This window comes from Pleurodeles waltl, chromosome 1_2 (genome assembly GCF_031143425.1).
Source record: "Pleurodeles waltl isolate 20211129_DDA chromosome 1_2, aPleWal1.hap1.20221129, whole genome shotgun sequence".
Taxonomy (NCBI): Eukaryota; Metazoa; Chordata; class Amphibia; order Caudata; family Salamandridae; genus Pleurodeles; species Pleurodeles waltl.
In genome coordinates, this window is record NC_090437.1 from 176,735,439 (window position 1) to 176,755,155 (window position 19,717).

A 19,717-nucleotide genomic window follows, 5' to 3' on the forward strand; every position below is an offset into this window, starting at 1 on the left:
AGAACTACCCTATATTTATGTAGCTGGAAGAATGGTTCTTCTAAAGTTAGAGCCTGGAGTTCACTTACACGTCTTAGGCAAGTAATATCTACTGGAAAAGCTACCTTTCATGAGAGAAACTGTAAAGGACGGGTATGCATAGGGTCAAATGGCGGACCCATGAGCCTAGTAAGTACAACATTAAGGTTCCAGGATGGTGCTGGGGGACCCCTGTATGGAATGAGTCTTTTGAGGCCTTTCACGAAAGCTTTGATAACTGGGATTCTAAACAAAGAAATATGTTGTCTGGTCTGGAGGAAAACAGCAGCTATAGCAGCCAAATGAAGACGAATATGTGAGTAAGCTAAGTTTGCCTTTTGCAAATGCAGCAGATAACAAACAATGTTTTGAACTGTGGCTTTGAGTGAGTCAATGTGTTTAGTTTGACAGTGGCAGACAAAACCTTTCCATTTTGCTGCATAACACTGTCTAGTTGCAGGTTTATGTGTATCCCTAAGAATTTCCATATATTCTGAGGGAAGATTCAAATAACCACTTTCTATGATTTTAGGAGCCATATTGCAAGATTGAGCGTTTTGGAGTCTGGATGTCTGATCGGACCTTGACCTTGGCCTGTTAGGGAGTTTCTGGTGAGGAACTAGAGACAGATTCAATAGTGTTGTGAACCAAGATTCAGTAGTGTTGTGAACCAAGATTGATGTGCCCATGTGGGAGCTACAAGGATCATGGTCAGTAAGGTTTGTCTTAGTTTATGAACTAGAGACGGAATGAGTGGGAAAGGTAGAAAAGCATAAGCAAATATCCCCGACCAATTCATACACAGAGCATTACCCTTGGACTGAGAGTGTTGGTTTCTGGACGCAAGGTTTTGGCATTTTGAATTTTTCTGCGATGGCGAAGAGATCTATTGGTGGTGTTCCCCACCTTTGAAAGTACTGGTGAAGGACTTGTGGATGGAGTTCCCATTCGTGGACTTGTTGCTGCATCCTACTGAGGAGGTTTGTAAACTGGTTGTCCGTGCCTAGGAGATTCTCTGACAGTAAGTGAATGTGATGTCCCTCTCCTCCTCCTTGTTTCTGCCAGTAATACATGGCTGTCACGTTGTCTTTACAGACTAGAACCACTTTGTGGGAGAGTTGTGGTATAAAGGCTTTGACTGCTAGGAAGACTGCTTGTAATTCCAAGCAGTTGATGTGAGAAGCTTGTTAAATGAAATGAGATCCCATATACCTTGTATTGTGAGGTGAGCTCCCCAACCTGTCTCTGATGCATCTGCAAAGTGATTTGAGGCTCAAGGTCCTGAAAGGGCCGCGCCTTGGAGAGGTTGGTGGGAATCCACCATTGCAGAGAGCAGTGAGTCTGGTGGTCTAGAAACACTAGATCTTGGAGATGATCCTGTGACTGAGACCACTGGCGAAACAGACACAGCTGTAAGGGACGCAAGCGTAGTCTGGCATGGGCAACAATGACAATGCAGGATGCGATCATCCATACTAGCTGCATCACTAATCTCACTGTGTAACTGTGGTTTTCTTGTAGCTGGGAAAAGAAAGTTTGAAAAGCTTGAATTCGAGCTGGGCTTGGATATGCCAATCTTGAGTAAGCATAGAGAATTGCCCCCACATAAGACTATGGGCCTGATTACAACTTTGGAGGAGGTGTTAATCCGTCCCAAAAGTGACGGATATACCACCAGCCATATTACGAGTTCCATAGGATATAATGGACTCGTAATACGGCTGGTGGTATATCCGTCACTTTACCGTCACTTTTGGGACGGATTAACACCTCCTCCAAAGTTGTGATCAGGCCCCATGTCTGTAAAGGTTGGAGATGGGATTTCAGAAAGTTGATTGTGAATCCCAGGGTGTGAAGGAGGTCCACTGTGATCTGAGTATGACACTGACATTGTTGGATGGTACTGGCTTTGATGAGCCAGTCATCCAAGTAGGGGAAGACATGGGTGTGTTGTTGTCTGAGGTATGCTGCGACTACTGCTAGACATTTTGTGAAGACCCTGGGGGCGGTTGTGACCCCGAATGGTAAGACTTTGAATTGATAATATTTTCCCACAATGACAAACCTGAGGTATTTGTGGTGTGCTGGATGAATGTGAATGTGAATGTGAAAGTATGCATCCTTCAGATCTAAAGCTGTCATGAAGTTGCCTTGTTGTAAGAGAGGAATGACATCTTGAAGAGTGACCATACGGAAATGCTTTGAGAGAATGTATAGGATGAATGGCCTGAGATCTAGAATAGGTCTTAGTGACTCATCCTTCTTTGGTATGAGAAAGTATAAGGAGTATATTCATAACCCTTGCTGTGAGAGGGGAACTGGCTCTATTGCCCCTTTGAAAAGAAGGGATTGTACCTCTTCTTTCAAAAGAGTAAGATGGTCTGGTAAGAGTTTGTGAGTGAGAGGAGGAATGTTTGGTAGAGTGGAAGTTAGCTCCAGACAGTAACATGGATATTTGAGAGAAACCACTGATCTGTGGTGATATTGAACCATTGTGGGTGGAAATTAACTAATCTTGCCCCTACTGAATAAGTGTGAGCCGGTGGAAGGTGCAAGTAGTCACTGGCTTGTGGTGGAGGTAGATCCTCTGGAGGCTGTTGTCTTTCCTCTACCTTTATTGTTTGCACCTCTGTAGGAACCTCTGATGGAACCACTATTATAGAAAAGGTTTGCCTTGTTTCTTTAAGAGGTGGAAGGTTCAGTAGAGGATGGTTTGAAGTCTCCCCTGAATTGTGGGTGATATAAATTACCCCTTGGTGGTGTAGTGGGTAGCGCCTCCACAGCCTTTGCTGTGTTAGAGTCATTCTTGAGTTTCTCTATGGTATTATCGACCTCTTGACCAAACAAGTGTTCCCTGTCGAAAGGCATATTGAAGACTACCTGCTGAATATCTGGCTTGATGTCTGAGCATCGAAGCCAAGCATGTCTTTTGATAATAATGCTAGTATAATACAGTGTGCTGCAGTATCTGCGGCAGTAGTTGCGCACCTGATGGGAGTTGTTGGAAATGGTTTGACCATCAGAAACTATCTCCTCTCTCCTTTTTTCGATGTTCCTCTGGGAGGTACTGGAGAAGAACCTCCATTTCATCCCAGTGGGCCCTGTCGTATTGTGCCAGAAGTGCCTGGGAGTTGACGATACGCCAGTGATTGGCAGCTTGTGCAGCCACCCTTTTCCCTGTAGCATCTAGTTTTTTGCTCTCCTTATCAGGGGAAGGTGCATCTCCTGTTGATTGGCTGTTAGCACATTTCCGTACTGTGCTGACAACTTTTGACTCAGGAGGGATTTGTAAACAAATAAATATAGGGTCTGTGCGTGCTGCCTTATATTTTTTATCTATCCTTGGGGTGATAACTCTTGACCTGACAGGTTCTTTAAAAATGTCCGCAGCATATCTAAGCATGCCTGGTAGCATAGGCAAAAACTGACTTTCTTTATGAGTGTTAGTTAGTGTATCAAAGAGGAAATCCTCTTCAGTAGAGTCAGTGTGCATTTGTATGTTGTGGTATGCAGTCCTATGACCTGTTGATATGAAGTTGCGTCTTCATGAGGTGATAGGCGTACAGGATATAGATCAGGGTAATTTGTTGAAATGGGATCTGGATTGTATGAATCCCATGGTTCATTATCCTGTGGCATGTCCCCTAAATTATCTCCTTGAGGTGGAGGTGAACTTTGTGGACAAAACTGCAGTTTGGTAATGGATAGAGGAGATTGGGGAGCTGGTGGAGGGGTAGAAGGGAGCACAGGAGAGAATGGAGGAGAATGCTGGGGTCGAACTGGAGCCTTGTCCTTGGAGACCTTTTTAGGTGAAGGAACAGTGTCCAAGGCCTCTTGAAGAGTATGTTTTCTCTTGATCGGAAGGGGGAGGGGGCTGGAGCTGGGACTGACGAGCGTCCATTACTTCTAGGATTGGCTCCACTGGTGAGGCTGCTTCTGAGGAGTGACTGGAGACTCTGGAAGGCAAAATCTTTGGTTTCGAAGTTTTTGGAGTGGAAACCTTGTGTCGAACCAAAGCCGTCGGCTCCAAAGCCAAAGTGGAAGACTTCTTGGTCAGTGCCGAAATACTTGGATCGAAGGGTCAAGTTGATCTTCGAACAAAAACAACATGCAACACTTTGGACCCAACACTAGATGGCGGACTTATGCATTTGAATGTATTGTTTTTGACATCTAGATAGATTTAGTGAGTTACACATCCCAAGAAGCACTCCCAAAGGTTCGGGTATGATTGAGCCTTGAACCTTATCCCCAGTCCACTGAAAAACCTGGCTCCAAAAGTTATGCAAAACAGGGCAAGTAAAACACACGTGGAAACAGTCGCCTTTTGCAAGCCTACATCTAAAACATAGATCAGATGTGGAAGACAACATTTTATGGAGCCGAGATGGTGTGTAATAAAGCATCCATTTAGAGAAAAATAGCCATTCTTGTATAATTGGCCCCTCTAATATCTTTATAAGCCCACTGGTTGTACTGGCCCCAGCAAGATAAGTCAATCCTACAACCTGTGGAGAGCTTGATCTTATCTAGGGCAGCTGAAACCAATTTAATACTGAGTTGCATCAATATTTGGTACCATTAGCCTACTCCTACCAATGCTGTGCAGAAGTAGGCTTGGCTAAATGAAGAAGCCAGTGGGTCACATGGCGTCAAAATATTTTGGAGAAAGCTTCTAAACTACAAGTATGAAAAGAAAAGGGTGTCTGGAGTTTCCGGATTGCTCCATTTAATCTGACTCCAGGACTTCATGGCTCCAGCCATAAGTAAATCTTTGAACCGAAATATCTCAACTCTCCCCCTGTCGTGTATAATCTCCTTTTTTACTTGAAGACCTAATAGCTCACAATCCTTTAATAAAACATCAGGATGAAACTGGGGGAAGAGAAACTCCTCTCTCAGATGGGTATATCTGTAATATACAACAAAATGGAAATTTGTATCTGACACCTTTCGGGAGCCTAGTGATTTTAAGGAACAGGGAGAGCTTCATTCCTATTTCAATGAGCATTTTCTCAAGATAGAAATTATTATACAGATTCAATGAGGCTGCTGCTCTAACACACCAATCTAAAAAGGCAGCCTGATAATACTTCTAAAATTGTTGAAGAGCTAATCCACCATCCTCTATATTTAAGCATAGGGTTTCCAACTTAGTCCGGGGCTTTTTCCTAAGCCAGATAAAGTGTTGCAGCACCTGCTCTAGGTCGGTAAAAAAAAAAAACTGAGGTACCTTAATCATTATGTTATTAAAAATAAACAGAAGACGTGGAAGGATCATCTTTTTGACCAATGCAGTGTGGCCAACGATAGTGAGAGGATAAAGCTTCCATTGACGTAGAAGATTACAGGCTTTAAAAAGGGTCGGCAGATAATTGAGTCGATGTAGGTCTGAAAGCTCATGAGATACAAAGATACCTAAATATCTAATAGGACTTGCAGCTTGTACTTAGTGCTGCTTCTCGATTGGAAGTATTAGGCCAGACAAATTAAATAATAGAGCTTCAGATTTCGCATGGTTAATTCTATAGCCCCCTAAATCGGAAAAAACTTTAATCTTTGCAAAGGCTCTAGAGATATTTTGCTTGTCGGCTTCCAGATATAAGATCAAGTCATCAGAAAATAACTTCAGCTTTGGTGTATCCTGGAGAGGTGCCTTAATTAAAGAGTCTTGCCGAAGAGATGCAAACAAAGACTCAATAAATAGTGCAAATAGCACCAGAGACATTGGGCTTCCCTGACGAGTCCCCTGGCTAATTGAAAGTGTTCCTGCCATATGTACGTTGACTATAACCTTAGCTTCGGTTTTGCCATAGAGGTTGTATAATAACTACACTATTTTTGAGGGAAAGCCAAACAATTCAGAATTGCAAAAAGAAGTCCCCATTGTACTGAATTAAAAGCTTTCTCAACATCTATCATAATGATAGCTGCTTTGGTCTTATTATTTGAGACAAAATCAATAGCTTGTAGCAAAAAGTTGGACTTAGACATAATAGTTCGCCCTGGTAACAATCCTAATTGGTATATATGAACCCCTCCTTGAGCTAGCGGTATTATTCTAGCAGCAATGATCTTGGCAAGGAGATTATAGTCATTATTTAAAAGGATAATGGGATGATATGAGCCCAGCTGATCGTCTGGCTTCCCCTTTTTTAGAAAGTTAACAATGACCTCTTCAGTGAATGTGTGTGGCACTTCACATCCCTCTAGTATTTCATTACACAGTTTAGCCAAAAACACCTCAATCTGGTCCATGAATTCTTTATACATCTCTTCTTGGAGCCCATCGCTCTCACAGGCCTTCCATTTATGGGAGGTCTGTATAGCTTCTTGGACCTCCAGAAGCATGATGGGAGAAATGGCTCCAATCTGCTGTGCTCTACTCACTTTTGGAAGATCAGCGGACTCTAAAAATTAATTAACAGCTCCTGAAGAAGTAGGAGTTACCGATGTATAAAGGTCAGTGTAATGATCTAAAAAGACCGTTTCTATCTCACTAGGGAGATCCACTGTCCGACCCCTGGCCTCGTCATGAATTAATTAAATAAGTGTGTTATTGCGCCTTGATTTTTTTACTGACCAGGCCTGGAATTTCCCAGCAAATTTGCTTTCCTCATACTGCTGCTAGGAACTAGAGGTATGGTTAAGTATGGTCTGGGAGACATAATGATCCTTCAACACCTATGTAGCTTTCCTCAAGTTAGAGCCTGAAATCGGTGAATACTTTGCCAAGTGAATCTGAGTAGCCTGGTCCAAATCTAATTGCAATATTTGGGTTTTCTCAGTTTTCTCCCTCCTTACTCTGGAGATTTGTGCTTTGCAAGCAATTACTTCCCCCTAATATATTCTTTACATGACTCCTAAACTGCAAAGGATGTAGCCGAGCCCATATTTCTTTCCAAGAATTCCACCAGATTGGACTTCATAAAGAAAAGCCACCCAGTATCAAATAGCAAAGTTTTATCAAAGGTCCATTGTGGTCTTGCGACCTGCTCAAAATCAGAATCAAGCTCAACAGAGGGAACTGAATGATCTGAGAAGGGGTTAGAAAGTGTCCCTGAAGCTTTCCTGTCAAATCGCTGCTAACTTAGTTAAATTTACAGAAGCAGTTCTACACAGGCTTACTAGAGGAGGGTGTTATAAACATTAGTCAATTCACCTTCTCACTGAAATAGCACTTCGAAGTGTTATATATATGGTAACAAATTATTTATTGCTGAGGGCTGAATAACGGCTGATATCAAATGCCCTTTTAGCATTTTTTAGTTTGATACACATAGTGTCACATTTTGACCTTCTAATATTGATGTGTTTTATATTCTGTTTCAATTGTTATTTATACTTTTGCATTTTACATCTAGATTTGTGCTTTTGTTGTTTTTAATTATTCAACAAACTAACTGACGAGCATGTTAGTTCATTAAAAATTACTTGATTGATGATCAAGAAATTACTGATTAGTTAAGTATTAGCTGGACAAAAAAAGCAAATCAGGATTGAGGAAGCATAGATGACAGAATGTTGGTTTGTTGAATTTATCTCTCTATATAAGCTTCCTTTTTCGAACAAGCAAATAACAAAGATTTTACCTTTGTATCTTAAGGTAAGACATTCAAAAGTTACTTCTATAATAGTTGACAAAGCAGAAGACATTCACCAGCAGATTTAAAGGTGAAAAAAGAAGCATATTACCTAGAGATATAAAGCACAAAAGAACATATTTCCTCTCACCTGGAGTGAGAAGGGCTCTCCCACAGACATCACCCACAGCATAGATGCCCTTTCGACTAGTATTCTGGAAATCATCAACTACGATATGGCCCTTTTCATCCAGCTGAAGACCCTGTGTGACAGAAAGAAACATTAAATGACTATCCACTAATCAAAAGGAAAACGAGTAACATGGAAATATCTGATGTAGTATTAAGAGGAAGTAACAGATTATAGTGGAAAGTAATTGAGTCTTTATATCTGCCCTTTTCCAGATCACAAGGCCACAGATTCAAGAACAGCTCCCATCACATCTAGAAAAGAAACATCACAGTAACTTTTGTTAAGTAAGTGCTCTTCGGAACACAGAGAAGTAAAGCTTTTGGTCTCACCAGTTTGTCTAGATTGAGCTCTTCCGTGTTTGGATCACGACCGATAGCCCACAGCAAACAGTCAACATCAGGGATTGTTTTGAAAGTAGGTTTTCGACCAGGAGCAGTGCACATCACTCGGACCTCCAAACCGCCAGAGGTCTTTGTAACAGATTTCACCTGGTGACAAACCGGCAATCACAAATTAGTTGTGGCATGTTTTTAATTTACTTTCATTTGTTACAGTTTTTTAAGAAAACTGGGAAAGAAAATGAGAGTTATGAAACTACAGGCACCGATTTCTAGCTATTCTGAACCGCCATGGTTCATGGTGTTCTAATGGTCCCACATACAGCTGGCCTCAAGATGGTTGCACTTAATATTCATTACAAAAAATTCAAACATTAGACACGTCAATGACAGATGCTAGCATACTAGAAATGCCAAAGTTAAATACTTTGTCTGAGCTTAACAAGAAATATGGCAGCCCAATAGAAGGGACATGGAGGTTTATGTAAATATTCTATCTATCTATCTATCTATCTATCTATCTATCTATCTATCTATCTATCTATCTATCTATCTATCTATCTATCTATCTATCTATCTACCAACCTATCTACCTACCAAGACAGATAGATCGATAGAGAGAGAGACACACATAGAGGCAGATAGATAGATACAGTGGTTATAGATAGAGTAATAGAGAGACAGATAAAGATGTAGATAGATAGATAGATCATTATCTAATCTAACACAGACACAGCAGAAATGTTAAAATAAGTGTCAACGTTATGAAATTAGTAGCACAAAATAAAACTTAAGGCAGTGTGTCACTAGTCTGTAGGTTGGATTAACTGCTAGAGAACTGGACGGGGCACACTGACCTTTAAAATATATAAATACACAAAAAGTAACACTTTCATTTTACAAACAATTATATTTCTGTGTAGAAACTACATACTACTTTAATGTTATTTGTCCAAGTTGATCACTAAGAGGAACGGATAAACTAGACATACGCTATTAATCAGAAGATATCAGCTTGAATGGGCACAGCATAACCTTCCTTGATTCGAGCATCATGAACCCATATCATACATCAAAAATCAGTAAAGTTTTTTTAGTGTTTGCAGTAAAATTATTTGTTTTTAAGTTATTACTATGTGAACTCTGAACTCATTAAGTTAGAATTATTATTTTTATCAAGTTACTACACCACTGGCAAATGCATAGACCAACCATTTTGAGAGTATTACATATGTGAGATACAAAGGTTAGATAACATAGCATACAGACATAGTGAACTTGGGACGCTGGTTTTAGCTAGAGAGGAAGATAAGCAATGATAAGAGAAAATGGATTACTCGTGGAAAAGGTCAGGTATTTGAATGAAGCTAGGGTGATTATATACATGAGATCAAAGTATTAGCTGGCCAATGAATTATTTAAGAATTCAATTCACCAAAAATTGCTTAGAGTATATTTCTTATTTGATATGTATCATAGAATCAGGTCATTTGCAGTGAAACTTTGAGTTTTGTGACGTATGATAACCTTCTTGAGAAGAAGTCAAATAAATTGAGTGACTTTTAGGTCTCGCTTAGTCAGCACATGCGCAGCCTCTTGGAAACATGCTATTTTCTTTCAGTGGGCTTGGAGGCCACCCACTACTTACCATTAATTGGCTTAAAAAACACTCTAAGTATTTGCTTCTTATAGGTGAGCTGGCAAAATCTCCCATCCTTTTCTTGTGTTTGTCCCTCCCATGGAGCTTGGCTGCATAACTTGTGTCCTTCTACTGCCCATTTTGTAGGCACTACTTTTTTCTTTGGGCTTAAGTACTCAACCAGAGCTCAGCGTTTTAAGCAGGCCACCTCATGTACTTTTCTCCTCCCTCTGCCCCTCATTTGTGTTACTTGCTCTCACCCTACTTCCCTCTGTTGATTTCCTCGTTGTGGTTATCCCAGGCCCTCCATTCCCACTTTCATTGTCTGTGTTAGTCCTAGGCTGTCACTCCCATCCTTTATTTTAAGAGCTGACCCCCTCCCTCCCTCTGTGTTGCCTACTGAGCCACCCTCCCTTTGTAATTAATAAAAAAGCGCTATGACTTGCCATGTCATAGGGCTTTTATTCCTTAACTTTTATCTACTTCGGCTAGCAGCCCAGTGACTTTGCAGGAGTGTTTCATTATTTGGGCATTGCAGGCCTTGATGCCTTTACAAAACTCTCTGAGGCTCATGAAGTCAGTCAGGAGCTGTAAATCCGAGATCAAGAGCAGAGAGCAGCAACAGACCTGCCACTAACACTACCAGCTACCCCGAGCTCTGTGCATCAGCTCTAAAACTGCCTAATTTCTATCAGCTGTGGAAGTAGTTTGCTGGTAAATGATGGTGTAAAATGAAATCTGGGCCTAAGCAGTGTACCAGAGTGTGACTTTTCAGCAGAACCCCTCCGTGTCCCTCACTCCTCTATGTTGCCTTCTCCCATCTGCCTTCTGTTGATGTGCTTGTTGTTGCTAACGCCAGCCCCTCTCTACCTTCCCTCATTGTCTGGGATGCCCCAGGCCCTAATTCCCCTACCCATCTTCTGTTGTCTGTGTCCCTCACTCTTTCTCCCTCCGTGTTGGCAATGGATCCGCACTCCTTCCATATTAAACAAAAAAAGGCGGTATGACATCGCCACCGTGTCATACTGCTTTTTTCCTAACTTTATCTATTTAAGTCCAATATCTCAGCTTGTGAAGTGCTCTTTGCTATGAAGCAAGACCTGTCTTCAAGTTTAACACGTGACATGGCCGACTTAAAAGATATGTGGCTGACTGCTTCCCAGACCAACCAAATGTTCAGAGTTCGAGTGTCATAAATGTGATAAAGTCCAAATTATTTTATTTGTGTGTATTTGCAGTAATCTTTGTCTTATTTGTCTTGCAATGTAAACTCCGAGCTTGGCATTTCCAGGCTTTGATTTGATCCAAGAGGCGATTCCTTCTAAACACATAAAAAAAAACACAGTCAAAAATGTCATATCCATTTGTCATTTATATGGTTGTCATACACTCCAGGCCAGCGCAAGTTCCACAAGGTGAAAGGGATGCTGTGACTGTCAAACCCATTTACTAGCTACTTGCTTTAAGTAAAGAGATAAAAGTACCAAATCTTTTGCGCTAATGAAACTTTTGCGCAACCAACGTCTTTGCCTTCAAGGATTAATAATGTTCGTTGACCGCATGCAAACACAGGATATCCAGGGCCAGCAACAAAATATTTTCCTTTGTCTGCCCACTAACCTTCAATTCACATTTCCACCCGATCCGTTGTCCTGCTGTTCCCCAAACGCCTTTCCTCCGTATGTGTAGTATGGCCAGCAATAAAAACAAGCACTGGCAAACTTAATAGGTCTCGTCTGTGCAAAGGTATTTGCTTTGTCAATGTCTGTTACCTATGCGGTACAGCCGCCCGGCTGAAAGAAAAAAAACGCTGTAAAGCAGCCATTGCTGCTGCGTTATAAAGCTTTTTTCATAGTGACATAAGGCAGCACAACGCTATTTTTTCATTTTTTAAGCGATGCTGCACAGTATTCGAGCTAAAAGATGGCTATAAGACATTGACAAACCCAATAGCTCTCGTATAGGCAAGACAATTGGCTTTGCTGCAGATTGTTGTTATTGTTTCCAAGGAACAACAACCACTGTGTAGCTCCCTAGAAATAGGAAACTGCTACAATCCGAATCGTCTTTCAAGTTTTAGTCTCTCCTGTGTGAAGTTCAGGAATTACTCACCACCGTTTTATTAATTCGCCTTTGATGGGAATATTTAATGCACCAATCGTTTAGGACACAAAAGCAACTCCGTTTATTTTGGTTCTTCTCAAGCTGGATATCAGATACCACGAACAAAATCGCTTAATTTGAATTTGAGAACTGCCTCTCCAGTCTGAAAAAGCCTGTGCAGGGGCTGAACCAGGCTTCATGAAGGACATCAGTGAGGGCTTCATTAAAGGGGAGCATGGGTTTGGAGGGAGCAGTCCCCGGCTGAAGCACCTAAGTCAAGATGTTAGTCTTAACTGCCACTAAGGACAACTGAAGGTCTAAGACCTCAGCAGCCCTACACAACACCACATCCCCTCCTCTGTAGCCACAGTAAAAGGGGATACCAGGACAGTGTCAGGTGAGGTTTCTAACTCACTGGCATCCACCAGATCCTCATATCAGGTGTCCTTGGTATCATCAAATGGGTGACGATATTCATCAGAGCCGCCATACTCCTCCCATTTGTCCCCTCCTACCAGGCCTGTCAAAGACATTTGTCTTGGCTCTAAACCGGAAGGTATGGCTCTGGACGACGCCTTGCTCAGCGTCGTGCGACGCCAGTCCTGCTCCGTGTCAAAGTCAAGGACAACAGGGATGGTGTCAGTAGGCATCAATGGTGTCGGTACAGGAATGCTCGCCGAAGAAAGTCTCAGTCTCGATGGTGGAGGAGCTCTGGATCCAGCACGGTATCCAACGGACCAGACTTGCTCCAAGGGCAAACTTGCAGACAGTAATCCAGGAGGGGTTCCTCCCGAACCCATGGGGCCCAAAGGTGCTTCAGAGGGTTCGGGCTGCCCAAAAATCGAATTTTTAAAGTTGGTTGGGATTACTTTGGGTGTGGGAAAAATCGGGGAGGCGCGGGCCTGGGGTGTCGATGCTTACTCATCTCGTTAGAGGATTTGGATGGATGGCGAAAATTCAAAGACCTCTTCAACTCCTTAATTTTTTTTCCTTTTATGTTACTTAACCGGATGACGACTTTGACTGGTGGGAGGACCACCTATTGCAGCTCCAAAAGCGGTCCCAGGACCTTCCACATGACTGGGATCTTGACCGTTGCAGAGTTGTCCAATGTCAGGTGGCGCGGGGCTTGAGGGGGAACTCCCTTAGTGCCTTCGGGTACATTGTGCAGCAATCCTCGAAGGCCTTAGAGTCTGGTCCTTCTCGAGGCACCACAGACAGACCAAGTGAGGGTCTGTCACAGACATTTGCCTGTGAGACGCACCACATGGCACACCACACCAGCAGAAAAGTATTTCTCAAAAAAGTGGTTGACAAAAAGTCGAAATAAGTTAGTCAAAAAGTGACTGAGGAGTAGCTCTTCACAAATCTGCGCTATCTGTAGCAGAAGGAAAGGACTGATGTCGGGGCAAGAAAATGGTGCTTATATAGGGACTGCGTACCTTAATTCTGGTACGGACGACGTTGACGTGGAGGCGAACGACGCCACCAACTTGTGTGCTGGGGTACTACTCGAAAATTTGCAGATCCATCCTGACACCTACGGATAATTCTAAGGTAAGGGGTCTGCGGCTAGAAGTACCTATCAGATAATACCAACTCCATTTATTTACGTTCTTCACAGGCTGGATATTAGATGCCACAAACAGAGAATTGCTTAATTTGATTTTAAGCACTGCCTCTCTATCTGGAAAAAGACTACTAGCTTACACAACTGAGCTGAAAAATTGTCAATTAATTTACCCACACCATTATATGTTCCCAATCTATAAAGAAAATGTTGAACATAACTCCGCCAATGACTTATTGATTCAGTAACCTAAATAGATAATGAAACACCAATTTCTCTGTGCACTGTATATGAGAGGCTTCTTTTTTCATTTTGTGTATATATCACTGTAATGTTTTTCTAACAAACAAATATGTGAAAGGCATTGTATGGAAACTTCATAATTTTAAAATTAATCAAAATGTATAATACTGAACATTTATATTATCAACCCGAATAATTAAATATTTACCAAGGCTGATTGTATGTGCCCATGCTTCTCTGCCAGACATCAAATAAAACCACTGCCGTAAGCAAATACATATAATTTACCATACCACCTCACAATACCGTTTTTTCACCTAAGGTCACAGCTATGCTACTTTGAGAAGCGTTCTGGAATGTTCAGGCCAGCCTGAGGAAATTACAAGCGCGCTAATAATCATTATAAAAATAACTAATAATCATTTGATTTCTTTTACATAGTGCCTATTATTACCACGTTGGCATCTTTAAGACCCTCGTTAGTAACTGAAGCTGTTATTCACATTGAGGGAAATCAATTTAACAATGTCAAAAGGATGAAAGTCTGAATTGGCCTCCTGATCACGAATGTCAGCAACGGGAGTTTAACTAATAGCTTCTATTTTAGGCATCAAGTTTCGTATGTAATTGCTCTGCCTCTGATCCATACCAAATATGCTTTTTTCACCATGTTACGTCTACTCACCAGCGTTCTTCAAAAGAATAACGCATTTAATTTGTAGTGCAGTGTTCGTTATTTATTTGTATGTTTAACACATTTAAATAACACTGGGCGCCTACCTGGGAATATCTCCAGACTTCAATGCCAGCGTTTTCCAGCTCCTGTGTGCAATGTGAACTGATCATGGAATCAAAGGTCCGCAGAACCTATGCCAAAAAATACATACATATGTCAGTCAGGTGCAGAAGAAGGCATTACTTATATACATATCACAGTAGGTAAAAAGTGCTGGATCAAGAGCATTTGACGTAAAATTCACCACACATGCACTAACCAGGCACAGAATAAGGCAACCCACCTATGCTATTGCATGGTTGAATCATTTAAGCCAAGGTGAAAAAAGTCTCTTTTCAAAATCTTGTGTACTAGGCACTCTTAAAAGTAGTTACACTGAAACACCATCATCCTTCCTGTTTTCCTTCTACCAATCTTTCAAAACTCAACAGTAACCACAAGATTGTGAATCTGCGTACACTTTTTTACTTTATTACTTTTGGTTTAGTTTGTTTTTTGGTTTGTAGCATTTCTGTCATACCGGGCGCTATTATCCACAGTTGCTAGTCACAATGAGCTCCCCTGAGTTCTCCATTCCTGAAGACCCATGACTTTTCTGTAGGAAAGTACCCTCTTTCTTGGCATCGCTACCCCATCTTATGCCTGTTGTCAGTGTGTTTGACTGTGTTCACTTGGATCCTGCTAACCAGGAACCTAGTGATTATGCCCTCTCCCTTCTAACTTGGTAACCTGTACCACTTTCACCCCACATTTGGCATACTGGTGCCCCCATGCAAGTCCCTAGTGTACGGTATACGGTATACAGGTACCTAGGGCATTGGGGTACCAAAGGCTCCCAATGGGCTGCAGCATGTTTTATGCAAACCAAGGGGAGCCCATGCAAAGTGTTCTGCAGGCCAGCCATTGCAGCCTGCGTGAAAGGGTGCATGCACCCCTTTTCACCATAGGCCACTGCACCAGGTCACTATAAGTCACCCCTATGGCAGGCTTCCTGGCCCAGAGGGCAGGGTCCAAGTACCTGTGTGCGAGGGTACCCCTGCACTAGTAGAGGTGCCCCCACGAACTCCAGGTCCATTTTCATGGACTTCGTGAGTGCGGGGACACCATTTTAAGCGTGTACTGGTAATAGGTCACTTCCTATGTCCAGCTGCATAATGGTAACTCTGAACCTAGGCATGTTTGGTATCAAACATGTCGGAATTATACACCAATACTGTTTCTAGTTTTGGAAGTATGATTCCATGCACTCTGGGGACTCCTTAGAGCACCCCCAGCATTGCTACCACCAGTCTTCTAGGGTTTTCTGGGCAGCCCAAGCTGCCGCCACCCCTCAGACAGGTTTCTGCCATCCTGCCGCTTGATCTGAGCAAGCCCAGGAAGGCAGAACAAAGGATTTCCTTTGGGGGAGGGAGGTAAAACCCTCTCCCTTTGGAAATATGTGTGACTGGCTTGGAAGGAGTATCCTCCCCAAGCCTCTGATATGCTTTGAAGGGCACATTTGGTGCCCTCCTTGCATAAACCAGTCCACACCGGTTCAGGGACCCCCTGGACAATGGAAAGGGGAGTGACCACTCCCCTGTCCATCACCACCCCAGGGGTGGTTCTCAAAGCTCCTCCAGAGTGTCCTTGGGTTCTGCCATCTTGAATCCAAGGTTGGCAGGGACCTCTGGGAGCATCTGAGTGGCCAGACCAGGCAGGTGATGTCAGAGCCCCCTCCTGGCTAGGTGACCAATCCTCTTTTCAGGGCTATTTAGGGTCTTTCTCTTGGGTGGGTCCTCAGATTCAACGTGCAAGATTCCAGCAGGAATCCTCTGCAATGTTTACTTTGACTTCTGGCCGCTGGAACCGCAACTGGACTTCACAGGAACCTACAATCTGCAGCTACAGGGAAGACTCTGCTTTGCAACATTGTTTCTCCAGGCTCCTTCCAGCAACTGGAACATTTCCCCGGCTGTGCATCCTCTGAGGGCGGCAAGTCTTCATTCTGCACCAAGAAGCAAGAAGGAATATCCCTGTGAGTGAAGGAGTCACTCCCCTGCATCCGCAGGCACCTACTGCAATGGTGACCTGCACAGGTGGTGGTCGGGAGTAATCCTCTTGGTCCTCTCTGCTAGCTGTCCAACTTTGGAGGAGGTAACCCCTTGCCTTCCCACACAGGACAGTACCCCCGCTACCCCATGCACCACATCTCTTGCAACTGCCAAGGCTTGTTTGCATCTTCTCCAAGGGATCTTCAGGCTGCGTGTAGCTCCAGCGCCCAGCACTCCTTCCTGCGACGCACAGCCCTCTGCGTGGTTCTCCTGCAGAGTGGGACCCTTCTCATGTAGTGCTGCATGGGCTCCTTCTGCAACTTCTGTGTCCCCATCCTGTGTGACTCCTGTGGGTGCTGCCTTTGCTCCTGTGGGCTCTCTGTGTCGCTGAGGGTCCCCTCCGACTCCCCCTCCTGGGTTGAGCCCTCCTGGGCCTTGTTGGTCCCCAGCAGCACCACTTTTCCACTAACAGCAAATTTGCTTTTGCCAAGGCTTGTTGGTGGAATTCATGCACTGACACCCATCCGTAATCTTCATTCCAACGTGGGATATCTTCTGCATCCCTTGGGCACTCTTCTCCGGCTCCAGGACCTGATCTTCATCACTGTCGACCAACTCCACTAGGTACAGCTGGCTGGGTAGTAGCTCCTACTCCTCCTGGACTCCACGTGACTCTTGGACTTGGTCTCCTATCTCCACAGGTCTTCCTTTCCAGGAATCTACTGCTGGTTTCTTGCAGTCTTGTCTGGGTGTCATCTTTTCTTCTTTTCCTTCATTTTGGGTGGTTTGGGGAAATTTCAGTGAATTACTCCTGCTTTCTTGGTCGCTGGGGGATACTGTGTTACTTACTTCTATGGTTTTCAAGTACTCCCAGCCCCCTTTTACACATGCCACTAACCTAGGTTGGGGTCCTGTGTTCGAATTCCATTTTTTAAGTATATGGTTTGTGCTCCCCCACGGGTCAGTATTGTCTAACTGCATTTGCACTATTTTCTAACCTTTTCTATGCCTATTGCTGTTTATTAGTGTATATAATAAGTGTATTACTTACCTCCTAGTGGAAGGTTGCCCTTCTACTACTTTGTGGTGTTGTGTAACCAAAAATGAAGTACCTTTATTTTTGTACAACTGAGGCCCGTATTTATACTTTTTTAGTGCTGCATTTGTGCCGCTTTTTGACGCAAAAACGGCGCAAAGTTACAAAATACAATTGTATTGTATAGTTACAATTATATTTTGAAACTTTGCGCTGTTTTTGCGTCAAAAAGCGATGCAAATGCGGTGCTAAAAAAGTATAAATATGGGCCGAGTGTTTTCTTTCATGTGTGTAAGTGCTGTGTGACTATAGTGGTTTTGCATGTCTCCTAGATAAGGCTTGGCTGCTCATCCACAGCTACCTCTAGAGAGCCTGGCTTCTATATACTGCCTACACTTCACTAATAAGGGATACCTGGTATAAGGTGTAAGTAACTTAGGTACCCACTACACACAAGGCCAGCTTCCTACACGGGTTGGTGACAGCAGGAACTTTGGTTTCAGGAAGCCTAGGGTCAGGGAGGACTCTTGATTCCAGAAACTAAGTAAAGTTGTTCCCCCTACAAGGTGGGGGATGACATTCACAAGTGGTTCTCTGCTCTGGAGAGGGCTTGTAAAGTACAGAGGATCCCCAGAGACAGTGGGCTGCTATCCTTTGGCTCTTCTTCTCTGACAAAAGGAGGGATAGGCTCCTCACTGTCAGGGAGGGGGATGCTGATAATTACACAGTTTTGAAGTCTGCTCTTTTGGATGGTTTTGGTCTTACCACTGAACAGTACAGGATAAAGTTTAGGGAGACCAGGAAATAGTCTTCCCAGGACTGGGTAGATTTTGTGGATTGCTCTGTGAAGGCTTTGGGAGGCTGGTTACATGGCAGCAAAATCAGTGGTTATGAGGGCTTATACAATCTTATTCTGAGAGAGCATATACTTAACAATTGTGTGTCTGATTTGTTGCACCAGTATTTGGTTGACTCAGATCTGACCTCTCCTCAAGAATTGGGAAAGAAGGCAGACAAATGGGTCAGAACAAGGGTGAGCAGAAAAGCTCACACAGGGGGTGACAAAGAGCAGAAAAGGGAAGCAAGTTAGTCTCAGGACAAAGATTGGGACAAAAACACATCTAGAGTCTCCACCAGGCCCACAAAATTCCTCTGGGGGAGGGTCCAAAACCTCTTCCTCTTCTTTCCACAACAAAAAGCTTTGGTGCTATGTTTGACAAAGGTCATAGGCCAGGAGATAGCTCCTGTTCTAAGAAAGGCACCAAGTCACCCACCACTACAAACCCCACCTCTACCACTAGTTCCCCTAGTAACCGCAGTAGTGGTGGGTTAGGTAACAATAGACAATCCAAGGGTGTAGCTGGGATCACTTTAGGAAGTGTAGTGAGGACTGGTTTAGTCAGAGAGACAAACACAAAGAGTATGGGTTTCACTTATATTGTGGGGCCGCTGGCAAAACATTTCGCCTGGGGCTCCTCAAACTCACACTATGAGTTGCCGTGTTAGGTGCTGTGGGGGGTTGTGTGGTGGGGGAGTTTCCTTTACGGACTAGGTGGTCTCACACACTATATAGTGTCATGCTTCATCATATGACCACCTAGCCCCGCCCAGGTAGGACACTGCCCCCTGGGCGGACTCAACCTCACTGTTAAAAGAACAGGAGGGAGTGCGTAAATTCAACTTGTCAGTGTCACTTTGGTGACTGAAAACCTGATGTCCCTGGAGCAACACCTACTTGGTCACCAGTACCAACTGACTGACGCCCATAATTACACGGTGTGCCACCCCATGGCAGTTGCTGATTTCAACTGGGGAGGGGAGGTTACTGGTCCTAAGAAAGATGTTGTGTCCACAGACCTACCTATAGAGTGTCTACTAGTGAATGACTTGGAGCCTTCAGCTTGGGCTGAGATAGAGTTGGAGGCCCATGCAGCAATGCTGGGCATCCAAGGGCATATGTTTGCTTTAACTAGGGCAAAGGCCAAAAAGCAAAAGAAAAAGGAAACTTGGAACCTGAAATAATGTCCCAAGAGGCTCCTAAAGCCAAGAGTAGAAAGGGCAAAAAGCTTCCCCCTACCCCACCCTCCAGTGAGGATTCCCCCCTTTGAGGAGGAGGAATCCACTCCCTTGGCAGAACCTAAACCTGAAGAGTGGCAAGACAGCTGAGCTCTTAGGGTGCCAGGGAGGAATTCAGTATGGCTCAGAAAACATGCCCCACACTGGAATGG

The 19,717-nt window shown here is 43.5% G+C and overlaps 1 protein-coding gene across 1 annotated transcript in view; it reads right to left on the reverse strand.

The window, feature by feature from the left end:
• Nucleotides 1-19,717, reverse strand: part of GSR (glutathione-disulfide reductase) — a 175,813-nt gene that overhangs the window by 51,165 nt on the left and 104,931 nt on the right. Inside the window, exons 8-10 of the mRNA XM_069237415.1 lie at nucleotides 14,468-14,554; nucleotides 8,124-8,282; nucleotides 7,753-7,864 (exon numbers count right to left, since the gene is read on the reverse strand). Coding sequence (XP_069093516.1) covers nucleotides 7,753-7,864; nucleotides 8,124-8,282; nucleotides 14,468-14,554 — 358 coding nt within the window. The remainder of the gene's footprint in view (nucleotides 1-7,752; nucleotides 7,865-8,123; nucleotides 8,283-14,467; nucleotides 14,555-19,717) is intronic.